The sequence below is a fragment of the Coregonus clupeaformis genome, chromosome 29, assembly GCF_020615455.1.
Source record: "Coregonus clupeaformis isolate EN_2021a chromosome 29, ASM2061545v1, whole genome shotgun sequence".
Lineage (NCBI taxonomy): Eukaryota > Metazoa > Chordata > Actinopteri > Salmoniformes > Salmonidae > Coregonus > Coregonus clupeaformis.
Window position 1 is genome coordinate 11,006,524 of NC_059220.1, and position 18,478 is coordinate 11,025,001.

Below are 18,478 nucleotides of genomic sequence, written 5' to 3' on the forward strand. Positions count from 1 at the left end.
ATTGGCCATGTGCATGTAATTGTGATGGACGCTGTAGGAGATAGGAATAATATCGTGGGAGAGACAAAAAGTGAATAAAAAACACCCTACATTTACATCCCGCCCTGAATGTAGGGCGGGATCAGCAAGCGGCGGCTTCCCGCATGCGCGATTCATTTGCAGTCTGGACGCGGAGGGGTGAACATCTCCTGCTCTGACTGCAGCTGGGAGGGACTGCTGTGCGAGGACTGGGCCGCCTGTGAGTGCTTTGGGACGGGGGTAACAAAGCACCCGCTGCTCGTTGAGAAGAGTAAGAACGATACATGCTTTCACGTCAGAGTCTCCAAAAGTCTCCAATAACACCAGACAAAAAAAAGGCTCTTAACCTGACTTGCTTTTCAATGTATGTTTTGTGCTCTTGTAGGAAGCAATTATATATAACTGGGCTAATAACTCACTAACTAGCAAAGGATATTAACAAAATTTGCACACTACATGCAGCTCTCGCTTTGATCTCAAAACAAGCGCATCTACTCAAGACTGCTAATGCTGTAAACACAGTCCAGTTCAAAGTAAATGGCACAGATCTATATATGGCAATGGTCTACTTGCATATAGGCCTCCTGCAGCTCTGATTGTTTATGCCGCACCGGTCTGTGTAGAGTACGGCTGAGTAGTGCGGCTGAGAATCTTACTCCGATGCGTTCTGCCTACAACCAAATCTGTTGCATAGTTTGTTTTGTTTTCGGTATGTTGCATTAAAAGTGGCTAATATTGAGTCACAAGTGCCAGAGTAAAGGGAAACGTTGATAGTGTTAACAGGGAAAACTCTAGAACAGTGGTCACCAACCTTTTCTGAGTCAAGATCTCTTTGTCAAAATGCAAGCCGAGATCTACCGCTCAGATATTTTTTTAACATGACTTAAAAAACGTAAACCTATGCAACATTAACATTTTAGTCATTTAGCAGACGCTCTTATCCAGAGCGACATACAGTTAGTGAGTGCATACATTTTCATACTGGCCCCCCGTGGGAATCGAAGCCACAACCCAGGCGTTGCAAACGCCATGCTCTACCAACTGAGCTACACGGGACCTATTAACCAATTAAAAACAGTACTGTAGCAATGAGGTTTGTGCAGTAAGCTACAGGCCCAATACATTAACACCGCATATTGGCTTTGCTTGAAATGCCCTGCCAATGCATTGTTGTTTGGGCCATTCAAGAAAAAGAAAAAAAAAACACTGGTAGTAGATCCATTATTGTATTACTTGTGAAGCCCAGCTGAGTGAGCATACATTTAAATAATTTGCTTTTTATATTAGTCATCTGAGCCATCCTATTGGCCAGCTGTAACACTATAGTGCACTTGATTTGCTCTCTGGGCCCGCCGGGAAGACAGAGTTTGTGCCTTCAGACACATTAAATGGTTCAAAATACCAACAATTCGCCTACCCGGCCCACAGGGCAACTGAATCGGTTGCACCTACAGGCAACAGCCCTAGACAAAAAATAAATAAACAGGAACACAAGGCTTTATCGTAGTGTTTTTGACATAAATGTTTGGCGATCGACTAGGAATGCCTTGGGGATCGACCTGTCGATCACGATCAACGGGTTGGTGACCACTGCTCTAGAAAGTTGAGTGAAGTTCAATCTCATGCTTCTTCTTTTATTTTGTATTCTTTCTGTGGGCTGATATTTCTGCGTGGCAGTCTCGGTGCTACTGCACGCGCTCAGCTTAGAGAGAACATTGGTGATGAGTAAGGTCCCAGTCTAACACATTTTTAGTAATTCTGTGTTCTGGCATATTTAAAATATGAATATTTTAGTTTTCCGCTGTGTGAACAGTTCATGATATCAGGTGTTAAAAGCAGAGGTACCTCACTAATTATAGTCACTTTACAAGAGAATGCAGAGTTTAGCTTTTCATTTCATTTCACAGAGAAGCTTGAATTACAACCTCATCTCTACAACTGTCAAAGACAGAACCTCTGTCTTTCTCCTTCACACAGACAAATGAGACATTAGGTGACCTCCAAGGCAACATTGATTTAGGAGGGGGCAGGGCTAGACCTCTGGTAGTAGTATGTATTCCACTTGGCAGACACAGGACTCGTCATTAGCATTGATTTGACTTCACCAGGTAAAAACAGCTCTTATGGAATTGACCCATACCCTGAACCTGACATACTGCCTGGTCTCTAAAACAGTCTGTCATCGATAGAACCTGGGTGACCTCTAAGTGGGTTAGGAGAGAGGGGGCAAAACCTCGAACAGTTGTATATCAGTTAACACAAGCATTGACATCACCACCACTGACAGCACCTCATAGGGATCTGTCCCAAATGTCATCATATTCCATATATAGTGCACTACTTTTGACTAGAACCCTGTGAGCCCTATGTAGTACACTACTTTTGACCAGAGCCATGGTCAAAACAAGTGCACTATATAGGGTTTAGGGTGCCATTTGGGACGCTATCTAGGAGTTCCAGAACCAGAACAGTAATCCCACACAAGGCGAAAAAAATCTATTATCATTTTAATTACATCATTGAAGCATAGATGCATTACTTGTGAAAAAGGTAGAAAAAACAGCATGTTTCAGTCTTTCTCAATAAGTTAAACCTCTGGCCAAATAGGGTCGGGTCTGCTCACAAAACAGAACCCTCGAGAAGATTTCAAAATAATAAAATAAAAATAAAAAAGGAAGTATACTTACGTCATTGAAATTAATGTTCATCTCCTTGTCATATGTTTAATAAACATGTTAAAAAAAGATGCAAGTGGCTTATATTACAATACAGACAGTCCTTCTTTCACCCTTTTCCACAGGGGTTTTCCACACAACAACGCAAGCAGTTTTCATGAAACTTTAAGTTTCATAGTTTTTTTTATTATTATCAACAATTAAACTTAAGCTTCGGGTTATAGTTGGTAAAAAAATGAAAACAAAAAGAAACAAAATAATAATTACAGTAATGACAGTAATAACAAGAAAGGTTAAGTTATAAACACAGTCCTGTACAGTCAGGCAGTCTTCTGATAGGCCACAGCCTTAGTTCTATTCCTTCCATTCCCAAAGACGATTGGTTGGTTGGTCTTTGACAGTTTGCAGGCTCATGCTGATTGTGTGAGATGGTGGCCAATCAATGATGGTGCTGCGGCCTCCAGCCCTGCTCCACTCAAATCCCCCCCAACTCCATCTCTGGATGTGGAAAAATGCCTTCCCATTTCATTTACCTGGGGTAAGAAAACACAAGAAGAGGGTTGAGACTTGACTATGTCTTATAATCCACTATATGATTCTACTGCTACTGCACAATACTGTATTATTTAACACACTGTAAATTGATTACTTTTGGAATATCTAGTATTTTATAAACCCATATGGACAAGGCATCTTCATATATAATATAATATATTATACCACAGCATTGCTGAATACTTGTTTCTGATTGGCTAGAAGGCATTCTAGAATGGACATTTAAAACCAGATAATGTGACAGTTGGAAAAGATATCGGGGCACCTTGAAATCATGATGCAATATGCGCCTACACATGCAGACTGTATATAATAATAATAATATAATATGCCATTTAGCAGACGCTTTTATCCAAAGCGACTTACAGTCATGCGTGCATACATTTTTGTGTATGGGTGGTCCCGGGAATCGAACCCACTACCTTGGCGTTACAAGCGCCGTGCTCTACCAGCTGAGCTACAGAGGACCACTGTACTTGCTACAAAGTTACAGAAAGCTTAACCAACAACTACACAAACCCAAATTGGATACATTATAAACGCAGGCCAATGAGGAAAAACTTACTGCCAGAAATTATTCATACCCCTTGACTTATTCCACATTCAAAATTATGAAAGAAAATGTTTTCTCTCACCCATCTACACACAATACCTCATAATGACAAAGTGAAAACATGTTTTTAGAAATGTTGGCTAATTTATTGAAAATTAAATACAGAAATATTCCATTTACATAGGTATTCACACCCATGAGTCAATACTTTGTAGAAGCACCTTTGACAACGATTACAGCTGTGTGTCTTTCTGGGTAGATTCTAGCCTAGCGGTTGATATGCAATGTGATCTCCTTGTAATGATCAGTGTCGAGTGTCCTGAGAAGGCAAACTTTTCTAGCTATGCCAGGCAAAATCGGGCATCATCAGCTCATTGTTATGGATGTATCCAAATGAATGTCAATAGAAAACAGCTTAAACAAACGCAAATGCAGCTACTTTGCTGTAATTCTGGCTGCAGAGGTCATGACTGTGTTAGCCGTAGCTAGTTGGCTAGATAGCAAGCAAGGGACAAGAACGTTGCCAGTGAGTAAGGCAACGGAACATATAGAACGAACAACTGGGTCGCATCCATAAATATCGAACAAACTTCTCTAGCAGCCAAAAGATGAGAAAGTATGAATTGTCTTATAAAAATATCCAAAAAAAAAATTATACCGGTAAATGTGTGCTTTAGTATTGTTTTCTTTGGCAACTGCGGTGTAAGCTGGATAAACGCCTCCGTTCTGTACATTACCTTGGAAAGATGAACTCCGCAAAGGGTAATGTACAGCACGTCTGCGTCTATCCCCTACATAATATGCTATTATTCAAAGCAACTTACAGTCACGCGTGAGTACATTTTACGTCAAATCAATCAATCAGCCATCAATCAATGAATCCTTGAATGAGAGGTTTCCTACCTTGTACGAAGGCTGTAGTGAGGTCCCTGCTGTGGTCAGTCAGTCCAGTTCATGTACCTCGTCCTGCTGCATCGGGGCAGAGGTGGTCCTGCCTGGCTCAGCTGTTCTCTTTGCCATGATGTCCCACTGTGGGGCTTTGGGCTTTGTTCCTAGCAGAGGAGAGAGGGATATTAATACACACACAGTCGCACACACACACACACACACACACACACACACAGCAAATGCACACAGCCACACTATGTAGTCTATCTTTAAGCCTTTGGTGCATTCATAACTTATGCTGATGGAGCGGCAGCAATAAAATATGACCTATCCTGCCCCCTGGTGGTCTATGTCGAACTGCATGTTCATGTCTGCCGTGTCTCTGCCCTGCGCTTCAGGACATCCACTCTACCCAGTGACAAACTTCCTGTCCCAAACCCCAACCCTGAGGACAGAAAGACATTGCTACAGACACAGACAATTACAGACACAGACTACTACAGACAATTGTGTAAACAGGACTATAATCCAACTGATCTGTTCACACAACATATCAATCAGATTGACAGAAACTTGCTGTAGTCTATACATGTTATTAATGTAGTAGTGCAGTCTGTGATGTGAAAGAGTTTCTTTAACCTCAGAGGATGTTTCCAAAACAAAGGAGAGAAAGACATGGAGTGCCGGTCAGAATAGTCAGACAGCACGTATCCATGGAGACTTGGCTCCCGTCCAAACTCCAAACCCAGAGAAGATGTCTGTAGCTACTAGCTAGTCTGCCCTGCAGAACTATACTAGAACACACAGTACAACCACTCAGTGTAGGTAGCGCCTCTCTCTCTCTCTCTCTCTCTCTCTCTCTCACACACATATATATGCTCCTCCTTTCTGAACAGAACATGGACATAGTCCCTAGTGAGTGTGGTCTGGTCCAGGAGAGGAGGAGGGTTATTACCGGTGACCCTCTAGTCTCAGATAGCTCCTGGCTACCATTCCATTCCATTACCATGACAACACCCACCATAGCCTGGAGCTATATAAACCAGAGGGAGAGAAACCAGCATTCACTACAACCTACTGAGATGGATATACAGAGAGAGAGAGAGAGGGAGAGGGAGAGGTGGGGGAGGGGAGGGGAGAGGTGGGGGGAGGGGAGGGGGAGAGGTGGGGGAGGGGGAGGGAGGGGAGAGGTGGGGGGAGGGGTAGGAGAGGGGAGAAAGGGAGAGGTGGGGGAGGGGTAGGAGAGGGGAGAAAGGGAGAGGTGGGGGAGGGGGTAGGAGAGGGGAGAAAGGGAGAGGTGGGGGAGGGGAGAGGTGGGTTGGAGAAAAGGGAGAGGTGGGGGGAGGGGTGGGAGAGGGGAGAAAGGGAGATGTGGGGGAGGGGAGGAGAAAGGAAGAGGTGGGAGAGGGGAGAAAGGGAGAGGTGGGGGAGGGGAGGGGTGGAGAAAGGAAGAGGTGGGGAGGGTTGGAGAAAGGGAGAGGTGGGGGAGGGAGAGGTGGAGAAAGATGAGTTGGAGAAAGGAAGGGGTGGGGGGGGGGAGGCCATGACCACACTGTCTTCATCTACATCCTACCTGTCTGCCATGACCACACTGTCTTCATCTACATCCTACCTGTCTGCCATGACCACACTGTCTTCCATCTACATCCTACCTGTCTGCCATGACCACACTGTCTTCATCTACATCCTACCTGTCTGCAATGACCACACTGTCTTCCATCTACATCCTACCTGTCTGCCATGACCACACTGTCTTCCATCTACATCCTACCTGTCTGCCATGACCACACTGTCTTCCATCTACATCCTACCTGTCTGCCATGACCACACTGTCTTCATCTACATCCTACCTGTCTGCCATGACCACACTGTCTTCATCTACATCCTACCTGTCTGCCATGACCACACTGTCTTCATCTACATCCTACCTGTCTGCCATGACCACACTGTCTTCCATCTACATTCTACCTGTCTGCCATGACCACACTGTCTTCATCTACATCCTACCTGTCTGCAATGACCACACTGTCTTCCATCTACATCCTACCTGTCTGCCATGACCACACTGTCTTCCATCTACATCCTACCTGTCTGCCATGACCACACTGTCTTCCATCTACATCCCCCCTGTCTGCCATGACCACACTGTCTTCCATCTACATCCTACCTGTCTGCCATGACCACACTGTCTTCCATCTACATCCTACCTGTCTGCCATGACCACACTGTCTTCCATCTACATCCTACCTGTCTGCCATGACCACACTGTCTTCCATCTACATCCTACCTGTCTGCCATGACCACACTGTCTTCCATCTACATCCTACCTGTCTGCCATGACCACACTGTCTTCATCTACATTCTACCTGTCTGCCATGACCACACTGTCTTCCATCTACATCCTACCTGTCTGCAATGACCACACTGTCTTCATCTACATCCTACCTGTCTGCCATGACTACACTGTCTTCATCTACATCCTACCTATCCTACCTGTCTGCCATGACCACACTGTCTTCCATCTACATCCTACCTGTCTGCCATGACCACACTGTCTTCCATCTACATCCTACCTGTCTGCCATGACCACACTGTCTTGCATCTACATCCTACCTGTCTGCCATGACCACACTGTCTTCCATCTACATCCTACCTGTCTGCCATGACCACACTGTCTTCATCTACATTCTACCTGTCTGCCATGACCACACTGTCTTCCATCTACATCCTACCTGTCTGCAATGACCACACTGTCTTCATCTACATCCTACCTGTCTGCCATGACCACACTGTCTTCATCTACATCCTACCTGTCTGCCATGACCACACTGTCTTCCATCTACATCCTACCTGTCTGCCATGACCACACTGTCTTCCATCTAAATCCTCCCTGTCTGCCATGACCACACTGTCTTCATCTACATCCTACCTGTCTGCCATGACCACACTGTCTTCCATCTACATTCTACCTGTCTGCCATGACCACACTGTCTTCCATCTACATCCTACCTGTCTGCCATGACCACACTGTCTTCATCTACATCCTACCTGTCTGCCATGACCACACTGTCTTCAGCTACATTCTACCTGTCTGCCATGACCACACTGTCTTCCATCTACATCCTACCTGTCTGCCATGACCACACTGTCTTCATCTACATCCTACCTGTCTGCCATGACCACACTGTCTTCCATCTACATCCTACCTGTCTGCCATGACCACACTGTCTTCCATCTACATCCTACCTGTCTGCCATGACCACACTGTCTTCCATCTACATCCTACCTGTCTGCCATGACCACACTGTCTTCCATCTACATCCTACCTGTCTGCCATGACCACACTGTCTTCATCTACATTCTACCTGTCTGCCATGACCACACTGTCTTCCATCTACATCCTACCTGTCTGCCATGACCACACTGTCTTCCATCTACATCCTACCTGTCTGCCATGACCACACTGTCTTCCATCTACATCCTACCTGTCTGCCATGACCACACGGTCTTCCATTTACATCCTACCTGTCTTCCATGACCACACTGTCTTCCATCTACATCCTACCTGTCTGCCATGACCACACTGTCTTCCATCTACATCCTACCTGTCTGCCATGACCACACTGTCTTCCATCTACATCCCCCCTGTCTGCCATGACCACACTGTCTTCATCTACATCCTACCTGTCTGCCATGACCACACTGTCTTCCATCTACATCCTACCTGTCTGCCATGACCACACTGTCTTCCATCTACATCATCCTCCCTGCTCCAACCCTTCTCTACCTCTGACCCTCTCCTCTGTCTCTCACCGTCCATGCCGTTGTGCTGCTCGTAGGTGCGTTTGCCCAGGATGGTGGGTGATCCATTGTTGAGGATGTTGGGCGTCGACTTGATGGGTGTCAGGCTGCCCATGGTGACGGTCTGGCCGCGTGGGGGGTCAGGTTTGGGAGGGCACGGGTGGGCCTCTGGGCACGGGATAGGGAGGGGAGAGAGAGCGAGCGAGAGAGAGAGGAAGGAAGAGAAAATAGGAAGATGTTTGAGTTTAATCAGCAAATCATGAATTTCAAATCAACACTGGCTAAAACAGACTATTATATTTAATATATGCCATTTATCAGACTGAAAATGTGAGACTTCTCTACAGATGGGTGAGATAGATTCCCACCAAGATATCGGACCACTGACTCCAGAGGCTTCCTGTCAACCGGCTTCAGCGGCAATGGCATTTTGGGCTCGTCTGGCAACCGTAGTGCACCTGGAAAACACCACAGCACAGGGTTAGTATGTGTGTCACATTTCAGTAGCCAGTTACATAAGACAGCCACTGAGACCTTTTTAAAATGTTACAACAGAAAAGGAAAAAATTGACATTTCTTTTTGGACTATTACAGGTAGTCTCTCCCTGTTTTACTCAGTTTTCCTACATTTGGTGCTGCCTTAATAACCAGGACCCAGGTCTACTCAGTACTCTCACTAGGCCTGGATTTGAGCTGTGTTGAGTGGGAGGTAGGGGGGAGGATAGGGGTGGAGGATAGGGGTGGAGGAGTAGAGGATGGGGGTGGAGGAGTAGAGGATAGGGGTGGAGGAGTAGAGGATAGGGGGTGGAGGAGTAGAGGATGGGGGTGGAGGAGTAGAGGATAGGGGTGGAGGAGTAGAGGATAGGGGTAGAGGAGTAGAGGATAGGGGGGGAGGAGTAGAGGATAGGGGTGGAGGAGTAGAGGATAGGGGTGGAGGAGTAGAGGATAGGGGTGGAGGAGTAGAGGATAGGGGTGGAGGAGTAGAGGATAGGGGTGGAGGAGTAGAGGATGGGGGTGGAGGAGTAGAGGATAGGGGTGGAGGAGTAGAGGATAGGGGTAGAGCATAGGGGTGGAGGGGTGGATGATAGGGGTGGAGGAGTAGAGGATAGTGGTGGAGGGTGGAGGATAGGGGTGGAGGATAGTGGTGGAGGAGTAGATGATAGGGGTGGAGGAGTAGAGGATAGGGGTGGAGGAGTAGAGGATAGGGGTGGAGGAGTAGAGGATTGGTAGAGGATAGGGGTTGAGGGGTGGAGGATAGGGGTGGAGGGGTGGAGGATAGGGGTGGAGGAGTAGAGGATAGGGGTGGAGGATAGGGGTGGAGGAGTAAAGGATAGGGGTGGAGGATAGTGGTGGAGGAGTAGAGGATAGGGGTAGAGGATATGGGTGGAGGGGTGGAGGAGTAGAGGACAGGGGTGGAGGAGTAGAGGATAGGGGTGGAGGAGTAGAGGATAGGGGTGGAGGAGTAGATGATAGGGGTGGAGGAGTAGAGGATAGGGGTAGAGGTGTAGTATGTTAAGACAGCCACTGAGACCTTTTAAAACATTTTACAACAGAAAATGAAAAAATTGACATTTTTTTTGGACTATTACAGGTAGTCTCTCCCTGTTTTACTCAGTTTTCCTACATTTGGTGCTGCCTTAATAACCAGGACCCAGGTCTACTCAGTACTCTCACTAGGCCTGGATTTGAGCTGTGTTGAGGGGGAGGTAGAGGGGAGGTAGGAGTGGAGGGGGAGGATAGGGGGTGGAGGAGTAGAGGATGGGGGTGGAGGAGTAGAGGATGGGGGGTGGGAGGAGTAGAGGATAGGGGTGGAGGAGTAGAGGATAGGGGTGGAGGAGTAGAGGATAGGGGGTGGAGGAGTAGAGGATAGGGGTGGAGGAGTAGAGGATAGGGGGTGGAGGAGTAGAGGATGGGGGGTGGAGGAGTAGAGGATAGGGGTGGAGGAGTAGAGGATAGGGGTGGAGGAGTAGAGGAGTAGAGGATAGGGGTGGAGGAGTAGAGGAGTAGAGGATGGGGTGGAGGAGTAGAGGATAGGGGTGGAGGAGTAGAGGATAGGGGTGGAGGAGTAGAGGATGGGGTGGAGGAGTAGAGGATAGGGGTGGAGGAGTAGAGGATAGGGGGTGGAGGAGTAGAGGATGGGGTGGAGGAGTAGAGGATAGGGGTGGAGGAGTAGAGGATAGGGGTGGAGGAGTAGAGGATAGGGGGTGGAGGAGTAGAGGATAGGGGGTGGAGGAGTAGAGGATAGGGGTGGAGGAGTAGAGGAGTAGAGGATGGGGGTGGAGGAGTAGAGGATAGGGGTGGAGGAGTAGAGGATGGGGTGGAGGAGTAGAGGATAGGGGTGGAGGAGTAGAGGATAGGGGTGGAGGAGTAGAGGATAGGGGTGGAGGAGTAGAGGATAGGGGTGGAGGAGTAGAGGATAGGGGTGGAGGAGTAGAGGATAGGGGTGGAGGAGTAGAGGATAGGGGTGGAGGAGTAGAGGAGTAGAGGATGGGGTGGAGGAGTAGAGGATAGGGGTGGAGGAGTAGAGGATGGGGTGGAGGAGTAGAGGATAGGGGGTGGAGGAGTAGAGGATAGGGGTGGAGGAGTAGAGGATAGGGGTGGAGGAGTAGAGGATAGGGGTGGAGGAGTAGAGGATAGGGGTGGAGGAGTAGAGGATGGGGTGGAGGAGTAGAGGATAGGGGTGGAGGGGTGGAGGATAGGGGTGGAGGGGTGTAGGTAGAGGTGTAGTATGTTACTCACATTCTTGTTTGATTTGGGCTGTGTTGAGGGGGAGGTAGGGGTGCCTGGCGAGGAAGCGTGGTCTGATGATGTCCTGACAGACGCGTCGGGCGGCGCGTGTCACCCGAGTGGTCATCAGGTAGAAGGCCTGTTTCGTCTTTACAGCAAACTTGGGGCTCCCGCTGTGACGCATGGGAACACCATGGGGAGACTGGGGAGGAGGGGAGGAGGGGAGGAGGGGGGAGGGAGAGAGAAGGTAGAGAGACAGAGTGAGAAGGGAGAGGAGGAGAAATAGGAGGAGGAGGAAGAGAGAAGAGCCAGAGGAGAAAGCGTTAGAGAATGGACAACAATCAGACAAGAGAGGAGTCCAAGTCAAAGGGTTGTAGGTTGACATTTAGGAGCGCCAGGAGTTTCTCCTGCTCAGTTCGCATTACCTGGGAAAACCTTCTGATCCTAATCATATCTCAGTTCGCATTACCTGGGAAAACCTTCTGATCCTAATCATGATATCTCAGTTTGTTGTTGTTGTTTACCATGTTGTTGCGGTTGGGTCCAGGCCTCTCTCCTTCCAGTCTTGTTGGCATCTTCAGTCCTCCATACTTCTTCCAGTAGGTCCAGCAGGAGGCACACAGACGACACTGCATGTTGGGGGGACCCCACGAGTACCACTGGTACGAGCTGATGGCTACACACACAGAGAGAGAGAGACAGAGACACACACACACACGCAGAGACACGTGCACATACACTGAGTTAGTGACATTCTTTAATCATTTAAGACTGAATTAATTAACACTAAAATAGCTCTTGACTAGATTCTACTGCAGAGTGAGCTGAGCTCACTCACTCACTCCATTGTTAAAGGACAGCCATAGAGGCAATGGCTTGGAGCCTTACTACAGTATGGAATGGAGATCATCCAAGGAAACAGGACAGGAGTGATTTTCACGATGTCATAGGTTGGGTGAAGTGGTCAGCACAGCCACCTCCAGACTACACATTGTACCCATTCATTGCCCCGTTGTGCCAGTTTCTACACTGTGTGTGTGTGTGTGTGTGTGTGTGTGTGTCTGTCCCTGTGTGTGTGTGTCTCTCTACCTATCCCTCACTCTCAATTCCATGCGCTTTAAATGAAGCAAAAACACTGGGTGTGGGGGGAGTGGTACTCACTGTAGCAGCTCTCGCAGGCCCGGCCCAGTCCTGGGGTCTGTCCTGGGGGCACTGGGACCACCCCCGGAGCTCCAGGCACACCCCCAGCTCCGACTGTGGCTCCAGCTGTGGCTCCGGAGCCGTTCACTAGGCCTCCCACAACGCCAGGCTTCACACTGTTCACACTGTTAGCACTCAGCTGGTTGGGGTTGGGCTTGTTGCTATGAGGAAGTGGGCAGAGGATTCTCAGAAATGCAACATACTGCAGCTTGTCCCATTAAGCAATATGGTGGAAGCTCCACCACTACACAGCTGATGCCTATACAGAGCCTTCCGACCTGCAGACTTCAAAAGAGTTAACATTAGAGCTAATTAGGACCTGCTGTCTCAGTCTATCGGAGACGCTGTAGATACTCACTAGTTAGGGATGTAGACCTGCTTCAACTTGCTCTCTGCCTCTGCTGCTTTTAACCGTTTCTGCTGTACGTATCTGTCTGTGGTCTTCCACATGTAGTAGTACTCTATGATACTGGTCAGGGACTTCCAGGGCAGCTGCAGTGGAGGACGAGAGAGACAACAGTCTCAACATAACATCTTCATCATTATCATCATGCTTTTAAAAAAGGCACCACTTTATTTTTTATATTTCTCTACATTATTTTCTATTCAATGCAATCTTCGTAATGAAATATTTAAGACCGCTCTCCTTAAAAGTTTGAAAAAGGCAACTGAATTGTCAGATCGCCAGAGCTAGCAGGCCCCACCCCTAATGGCAGCGCGTGTGGTGAAGAAGGTGCAACAGAGCCTCTTCAACCTCAGGAGGCTGAAGTAATTTGGCTAAAACCCTCAAAATTTTACAGATGCACAATTGAGAGCATCCTGTCGGGCTGTATCACCGCCTAGTACGGCAACTGCACTGCCCGCAACCGCAGGGCTCTCCAGAGGGTGGTGCGGTCTGCCGAACGCATTACCGGGGGAAAACTACCCGCCCTCCAGGACACCTACAGCACCGATGTCACAGGAAGGCCCAAAAAATAATCAAGGACATTAACCACCCGAGCCACTGCCTGTTCACCCCGCTATCATCCAGAAGGCGAGGTCAGTACAGGTGCATCAAAGCTGGGACCGAGAGAATGAAAAACAGCTTCTATCTCAAGGCCATCAGACTGTTAAATAGCTATCACTAGCACATTAGAGGCTGCTGCTGCCTATTGAAATCACTGGCAACTTTAAGAAATGGAACACTAGTCACTTTAATAATGTTTACATATCTTGCACTACTCATCTCATATGTATATACTGTATTCTATAATATTCCACTGTATCTTAGTCCATGCCGCTCTGTCATTGCTTGTCCGTATATGTACAGTGAGGGAAAAAAATATTTGATCCCCTGCTGATGTTGTACGTTTTCCCACTGACAAAGAAATGATCAGTCTATAATTTTAATGGTAGGTTTATTTGAACAGTGAGAGACAGAATAACAACAAAAAAATCCAGAAAAACGCATGTCAAAAATGTTATAAATTGATTTGCATTTTAATGAGGGAAATAAGTATTTGACCCCCTCTCAATCAGAAAGATTTCTGGCTCCCAGGTGTCTTTTATACAGGTAGCGAGCTGAGATTAGGAGCACACTCTTAAAGGGAGTGCTCCTAATCTCAGTTTGTTACCTGTATAAAAGACACCTGTCCACAGAAGCAATCAATCAATCAGATTCCAAACTCTCCACCATGGCCAAGACCAAAGAGCTCTCCAAGGATGTCAGGGACAAGATTGTAGACCTACACAAGGCTGGAATGGGCTACAAGACCATCGCCAAGCAGCTTGGTGAGAAGGTGACAACAGTTGGTGCGATTATTCGCAAATGGAAGAAACACAAAATAACTGTCAATCTTCCTCGGCCTGGGGCTCCATGCAAGATCTCACCTCGTGGAGTTGCAATGATCATGAGAATGGTGAGGAATCAGCCCAGAACTACACGGGAGGATCTTGTCAATGATCTCAAGGCAGCTGGGACCATAGTCACCAAGAAAATAATTGGTAACACAATACGCCGTGAAGGACTGAAATCCTGCAGCGCCCGCAAGGTCCCCCTGCTCAAGAAAGCACATATACAGGGCCGTCTGAAGTTTGCCAGTGAACTTCTGAATGATTCAGAGGAGAACTGGGTGAAAGTGTTGTGGTCAGATGAGACCAAAATCGAGCTCTTTGGCATCAACTCAACTCGCCGTGTTTGGAAGAGGAGGAATGCTGCCTATGACCCCAAGAACACCATCCCCACCGTCAAACATGGTGGTGGAAACATTATGCTTTGGGGGTGTTTTTCTGCTAAGGGGACAGGTCACTTCACCGCATCAAAGGGACGATGGATGGGGCCATGTACCGTCAAATCTTGGGTGAGAACCTCCTTCCCTCAGCAGGGGCAATGGGTCGTGGATGGGTATTCCAGCATGACAATGACCCAAAACACACAGCCAAGGCAACAAAGGAGTGGCTCAAGAAGAAGCACATTAAGGTCCTGGAGTGGCCTAGCCAGTCTCCAGACCTTAATCCCATAGAAAATCTGTGGAGGGAGCTGAATGTTCGAGTTGCCAAACGTCAGCCTCGAAACCCTAATGACTTGGAGAAGATCTGCAAAGAGGAGTGGAACAAAATCCCTCCTGAGATGTGTGCAAACCTGGTGGCCAACTACAAGAAACGTCTGACCTCTGTGATTGCCAACAAGGGTTTTGCCACCAAGTACTAAGTCATGTTTTGCAGAGGGTTCAAATCAATTTATAACATTTTTGACATGCGTTTTTCTGGATTTTTTTGTTGTTATTCTGTCACTCACTGTTCAAATAAACCTACCATTAAAATTATAGACTGATCATTTCTTTGTCAGTGGGCAAACATACAAAATCAGCAGGGGATCAAAAACTTTTTTCCCTCACTGTATATATTCTTAAATTCCATTCCTTACTTAGATTTGTGTGTATTGGGTATATGTTGTGAAATTGTTAGATATTACTTGTTAGATATTACTGCACTGTCGGAGCTAGAAGCCCAAGCATTTCGCTACACCCGCAATAATATCTGGTAAACACGTGTATGTGACATACATTTAGATTTGATTTGATTTGGTGTGCTGGGGCTGTGGGCTTCAGTAGAGTAGAGAACTGCACTGACAGTAACCCACCACCAGGTGGCACAGTGAGGCACAGTGTAAAGATTGCAGAACCCTCGTTCATTCCTTCCCCTCAGAGCAACAGCAGCATAGATACAACTGGCTGAGAGAGATATAGCCATACAGTCTCTCTCTATGGCTGAGAGATACACTACATTACCAAAAGTATGTGGACACCTGCTCGTCGAACATCTCATTCCAAAATCATGGGCATTAATATGGAGTTGGTCCCAACTTCGCTGCTATAACAGCCTCCACTCTTCTGGGAAGGCTTTCCACTAGATGTTGGAACATTGCTGCAGGGACTTGCTTCCATTCAGCCACAAGAGCATTAGTGAGGTCGGGCACTGATGTTGGGCGATTAGGCTTGGCTCACAGTCGGCGTTCCAATTCATCCCAAAGGTGTTCGATGGTGTTGAGGTCAGGGCTCAGTGCAGGCCAGTCAAGTTCTTCCACACCAATCTCGACAAACCATTTCTGTATGGACCTCGCTTTGTGCACGGGGGCATTGTCATGCTGAAACAGGAAAGGGCCTTCCCCAAACTGTTGCCACAAAGTTTGAAGCACAGAATCGTCTAGAATGTCATTGTATGCTGTAGCATTAAGATTTTCCTTCACTGGAACTAAGGGGCCTAGCCCGAACCATGAAAAACAGCCCCCGACCATTACTCCTCCTCCACCAAACTTTACAGTTGGCACTATGCATTTGGGCAGGTAGTGTTCTCCTGGCATCCGCCAAACCCAGATTGGTCCGTCGGACTGCCAGATGGTGAAGCGTGATTCATCACTCCAGAGAACAGGGTTTCCACTGCTCCAGAGTCCAATGGCAGCGAGCTTTACACCACTCCAGCCGACGCTTGGCATTACGCATGGTGATCTTAGGCTTGTGTTCGGCTGCTCAGCCATGGAAACCCATTTCATTAAGCTCCCGACTAACAGTTCTTGTGCTGACGTTGCTTCCAGAGGATCTCGCTATTGAGTGTTGCAACTGAGGAGATAATTTTTACGTGCTACGCGATTCAGAACTCGGCAGTCCCGTTCTGTGATCTTGTGTGACCTACCGTTCACGACTGAACCGTTGTTGCTCCTAGACGTTTCCACTTCACAATAACAGCACTAACAGCTGCCCAGGGCAGCTCTAGCAGGTCAGAAATGTGATGAACTGACTTGTTGGAAAGGTGTCACCCTATGATGGTGCCACGTTGAAAGTCACTGAGCTCTTCAGTAAGGCCATTCTACTGCCAATGTTTGTCTATGGAGATTGCATGGCTGTTTGCTCGATTTTATACACCTGTCAGCAACGGGTGTGTCTGAAATAGCCGAATCCACAAATTTGAAGGGGTGTCCACATGCATTTGTATATATAGTGTATCTCTATGGCTGAGAGAGATATATTCAGTGGTGTAGGGGACGGTATGTACAGTTGAAGTCGGAGGTTTACATACACCTTAGCCAAATACATTTAAACTCAGTTTTTCACAATTCCTGACATTTAATCCTAGTAAAGATTCCCTGTTTTAGGTCAGTTAGGATCACCACTTTATTTTAAGAATATGAAATGTCAGAATAATAGTAGAGAGAATTATTTATTTCAGCTTTTATTTCTTTCATCACATTCCCAGTGGGTTAGAAGTTTACATACACTCAATTAGTATTTGGTAGCATTGCCTTTAAATTGTTAAACTTGGGTCAAACGTTTCAGGTAGCCTTCCACAAGCTTCCCACAATAAGTTGGGTGAATTTTGGCCCATTCCTCCTGACAGAGCTGGTGTAACTGAGGCAGGTTTGTAGGCCTCCTTGCTCACACATGCTTTTTCAGTTCTGCCCACACATTTTCTATAGGGTTGAGGTCAGGGCTTTGTGATGGCCACTCCAATACCTTGACTTTGTTGTCCTTAAGCCATTTTGCCACAACTTTGGAAGTATGCTTGGGGTCATTGTCCATTTGGAAGACCCATTTGCAACCAAGCTTTAACTTCCTGACTGATGTCTTGAGATGTTGCTTCTTATTATCCACATATTTTCCTTCTTCATTATGCCATCTATTTGCACCACTCCCTCCTGCAGCAAAGCACCCCCACAGCATGATGCTGCCACCCCCGTGCTTCACGGTTGGGATGGTGTTCTTCGGCTTGCAAGCGTCCACCTTTTTCCTCCAAACATAACGATGGTCATTATGGCCAACCAGTTCTATTTTTGTTTCATCAGACCAGAGGACATTTCTCCAAAAAGTATGATATTTGTCCCCATGTGCAGTTGCAAACCGTAGTCTGGCTTTTTTAAGGCGGTTTTGGAGTAGTGGCATCTTCCTTGCTGAGCGTCCTTTCAAGTTATGTTGATATAGGACTCGTTTCACTGTGAATATAGATACTGTTGTACCTGTTTCCTCCAGCATCTTCACAAGGCCCTTTGCTGTTGTTCTGGGATTGATTTGCACTTTTCGCACCAAAGTACGTTAATCTCTAGGAGACAGAACACGTCTCCTTCCTGAGCGGTATGACGGCTGCGTGGTCCCATGGTGTTTATACTTGCGCACTATTGTTTGTACAGATGAACGTGGTACCTTCAGGCATTTGGAAATTGCTCCCAAGGATGAACCAGACTTGTGGAGGTCTACAATCTTTTTTCTGAGCTTGGCTGATTTCTTTTGATTTTCCCATGATGTCAAGCAAGTAGGCACTGAGTTTGAAGGTAGGCCTTGAAATACATCCACAGGTACACCTCCAATTGACTCAAATGATGTCAATTAGCCTATCAGAAGCTTCTAAAGCCATGACATCATTTTCTGGAATTTTCCAAGCTGTTTAAAGGCACAGTCAACTTAGTGTATGTAAACTTCTGACCCACTGGAATTGTGATACGGTGCATTATAAGTGAAATAATCTGTCTGTAAACAATTGTTGGAAAAATGACTTGTGTCATGCACAAAGTAGATGTCCTAACCGACTTGCC

General features: G+C 47.0%; 1 protein-coding gene across 3 annotated transcripts in view; it reads right to left on the minus strand.

Moving 5' to 3' along the window:
- Positions 1-2,509: 2,509 nt before the first annotated feature.
- Positions 2,510-18,478, minus strand: part of LOC121544660 (metastasis-associated protein MTA1) — an 80,946-nt gene continuing 64,977 nt past the window's right edge. For all 3 annotated transcript variants that reach the window (XM_041854695.2, XM_045209107.1, XM_041854694.2), the window contains 8 exons: positions 12,776-12,909; positions 12,379-12,578; positions 11,742-11,893; positions 11,230-11,419; positions 8,859-8,948; positions 8,503-8,658; positions 4,705-4,853; positions 2,510-3,226 (listed from right to left, as the gene is read on the minus strand). In XM_041854695.2, coding sequence (XP_041710629.1) covers positions 4,744-4,853; positions 8,503-8,658; positions 8,859-8,948; positions 11,230-11,419; positions 11,742-11,893; positions 12,379-12,578; positions 12,776-12,909 — 1,032 coding nt within the window. In that variant the 3' untranslated portion in view covers positions 2,510-3,226; positions 4,705-4,743. The remainder of the gene's footprint in view (positions 3,227-4,704; positions 4,854-8,502; positions 8,659-8,858; positions 8,949-11,229; positions 11,420-11,741; positions 11,894-12,378; positions 12,579-12,775; positions 12,910-18,478) is intronic.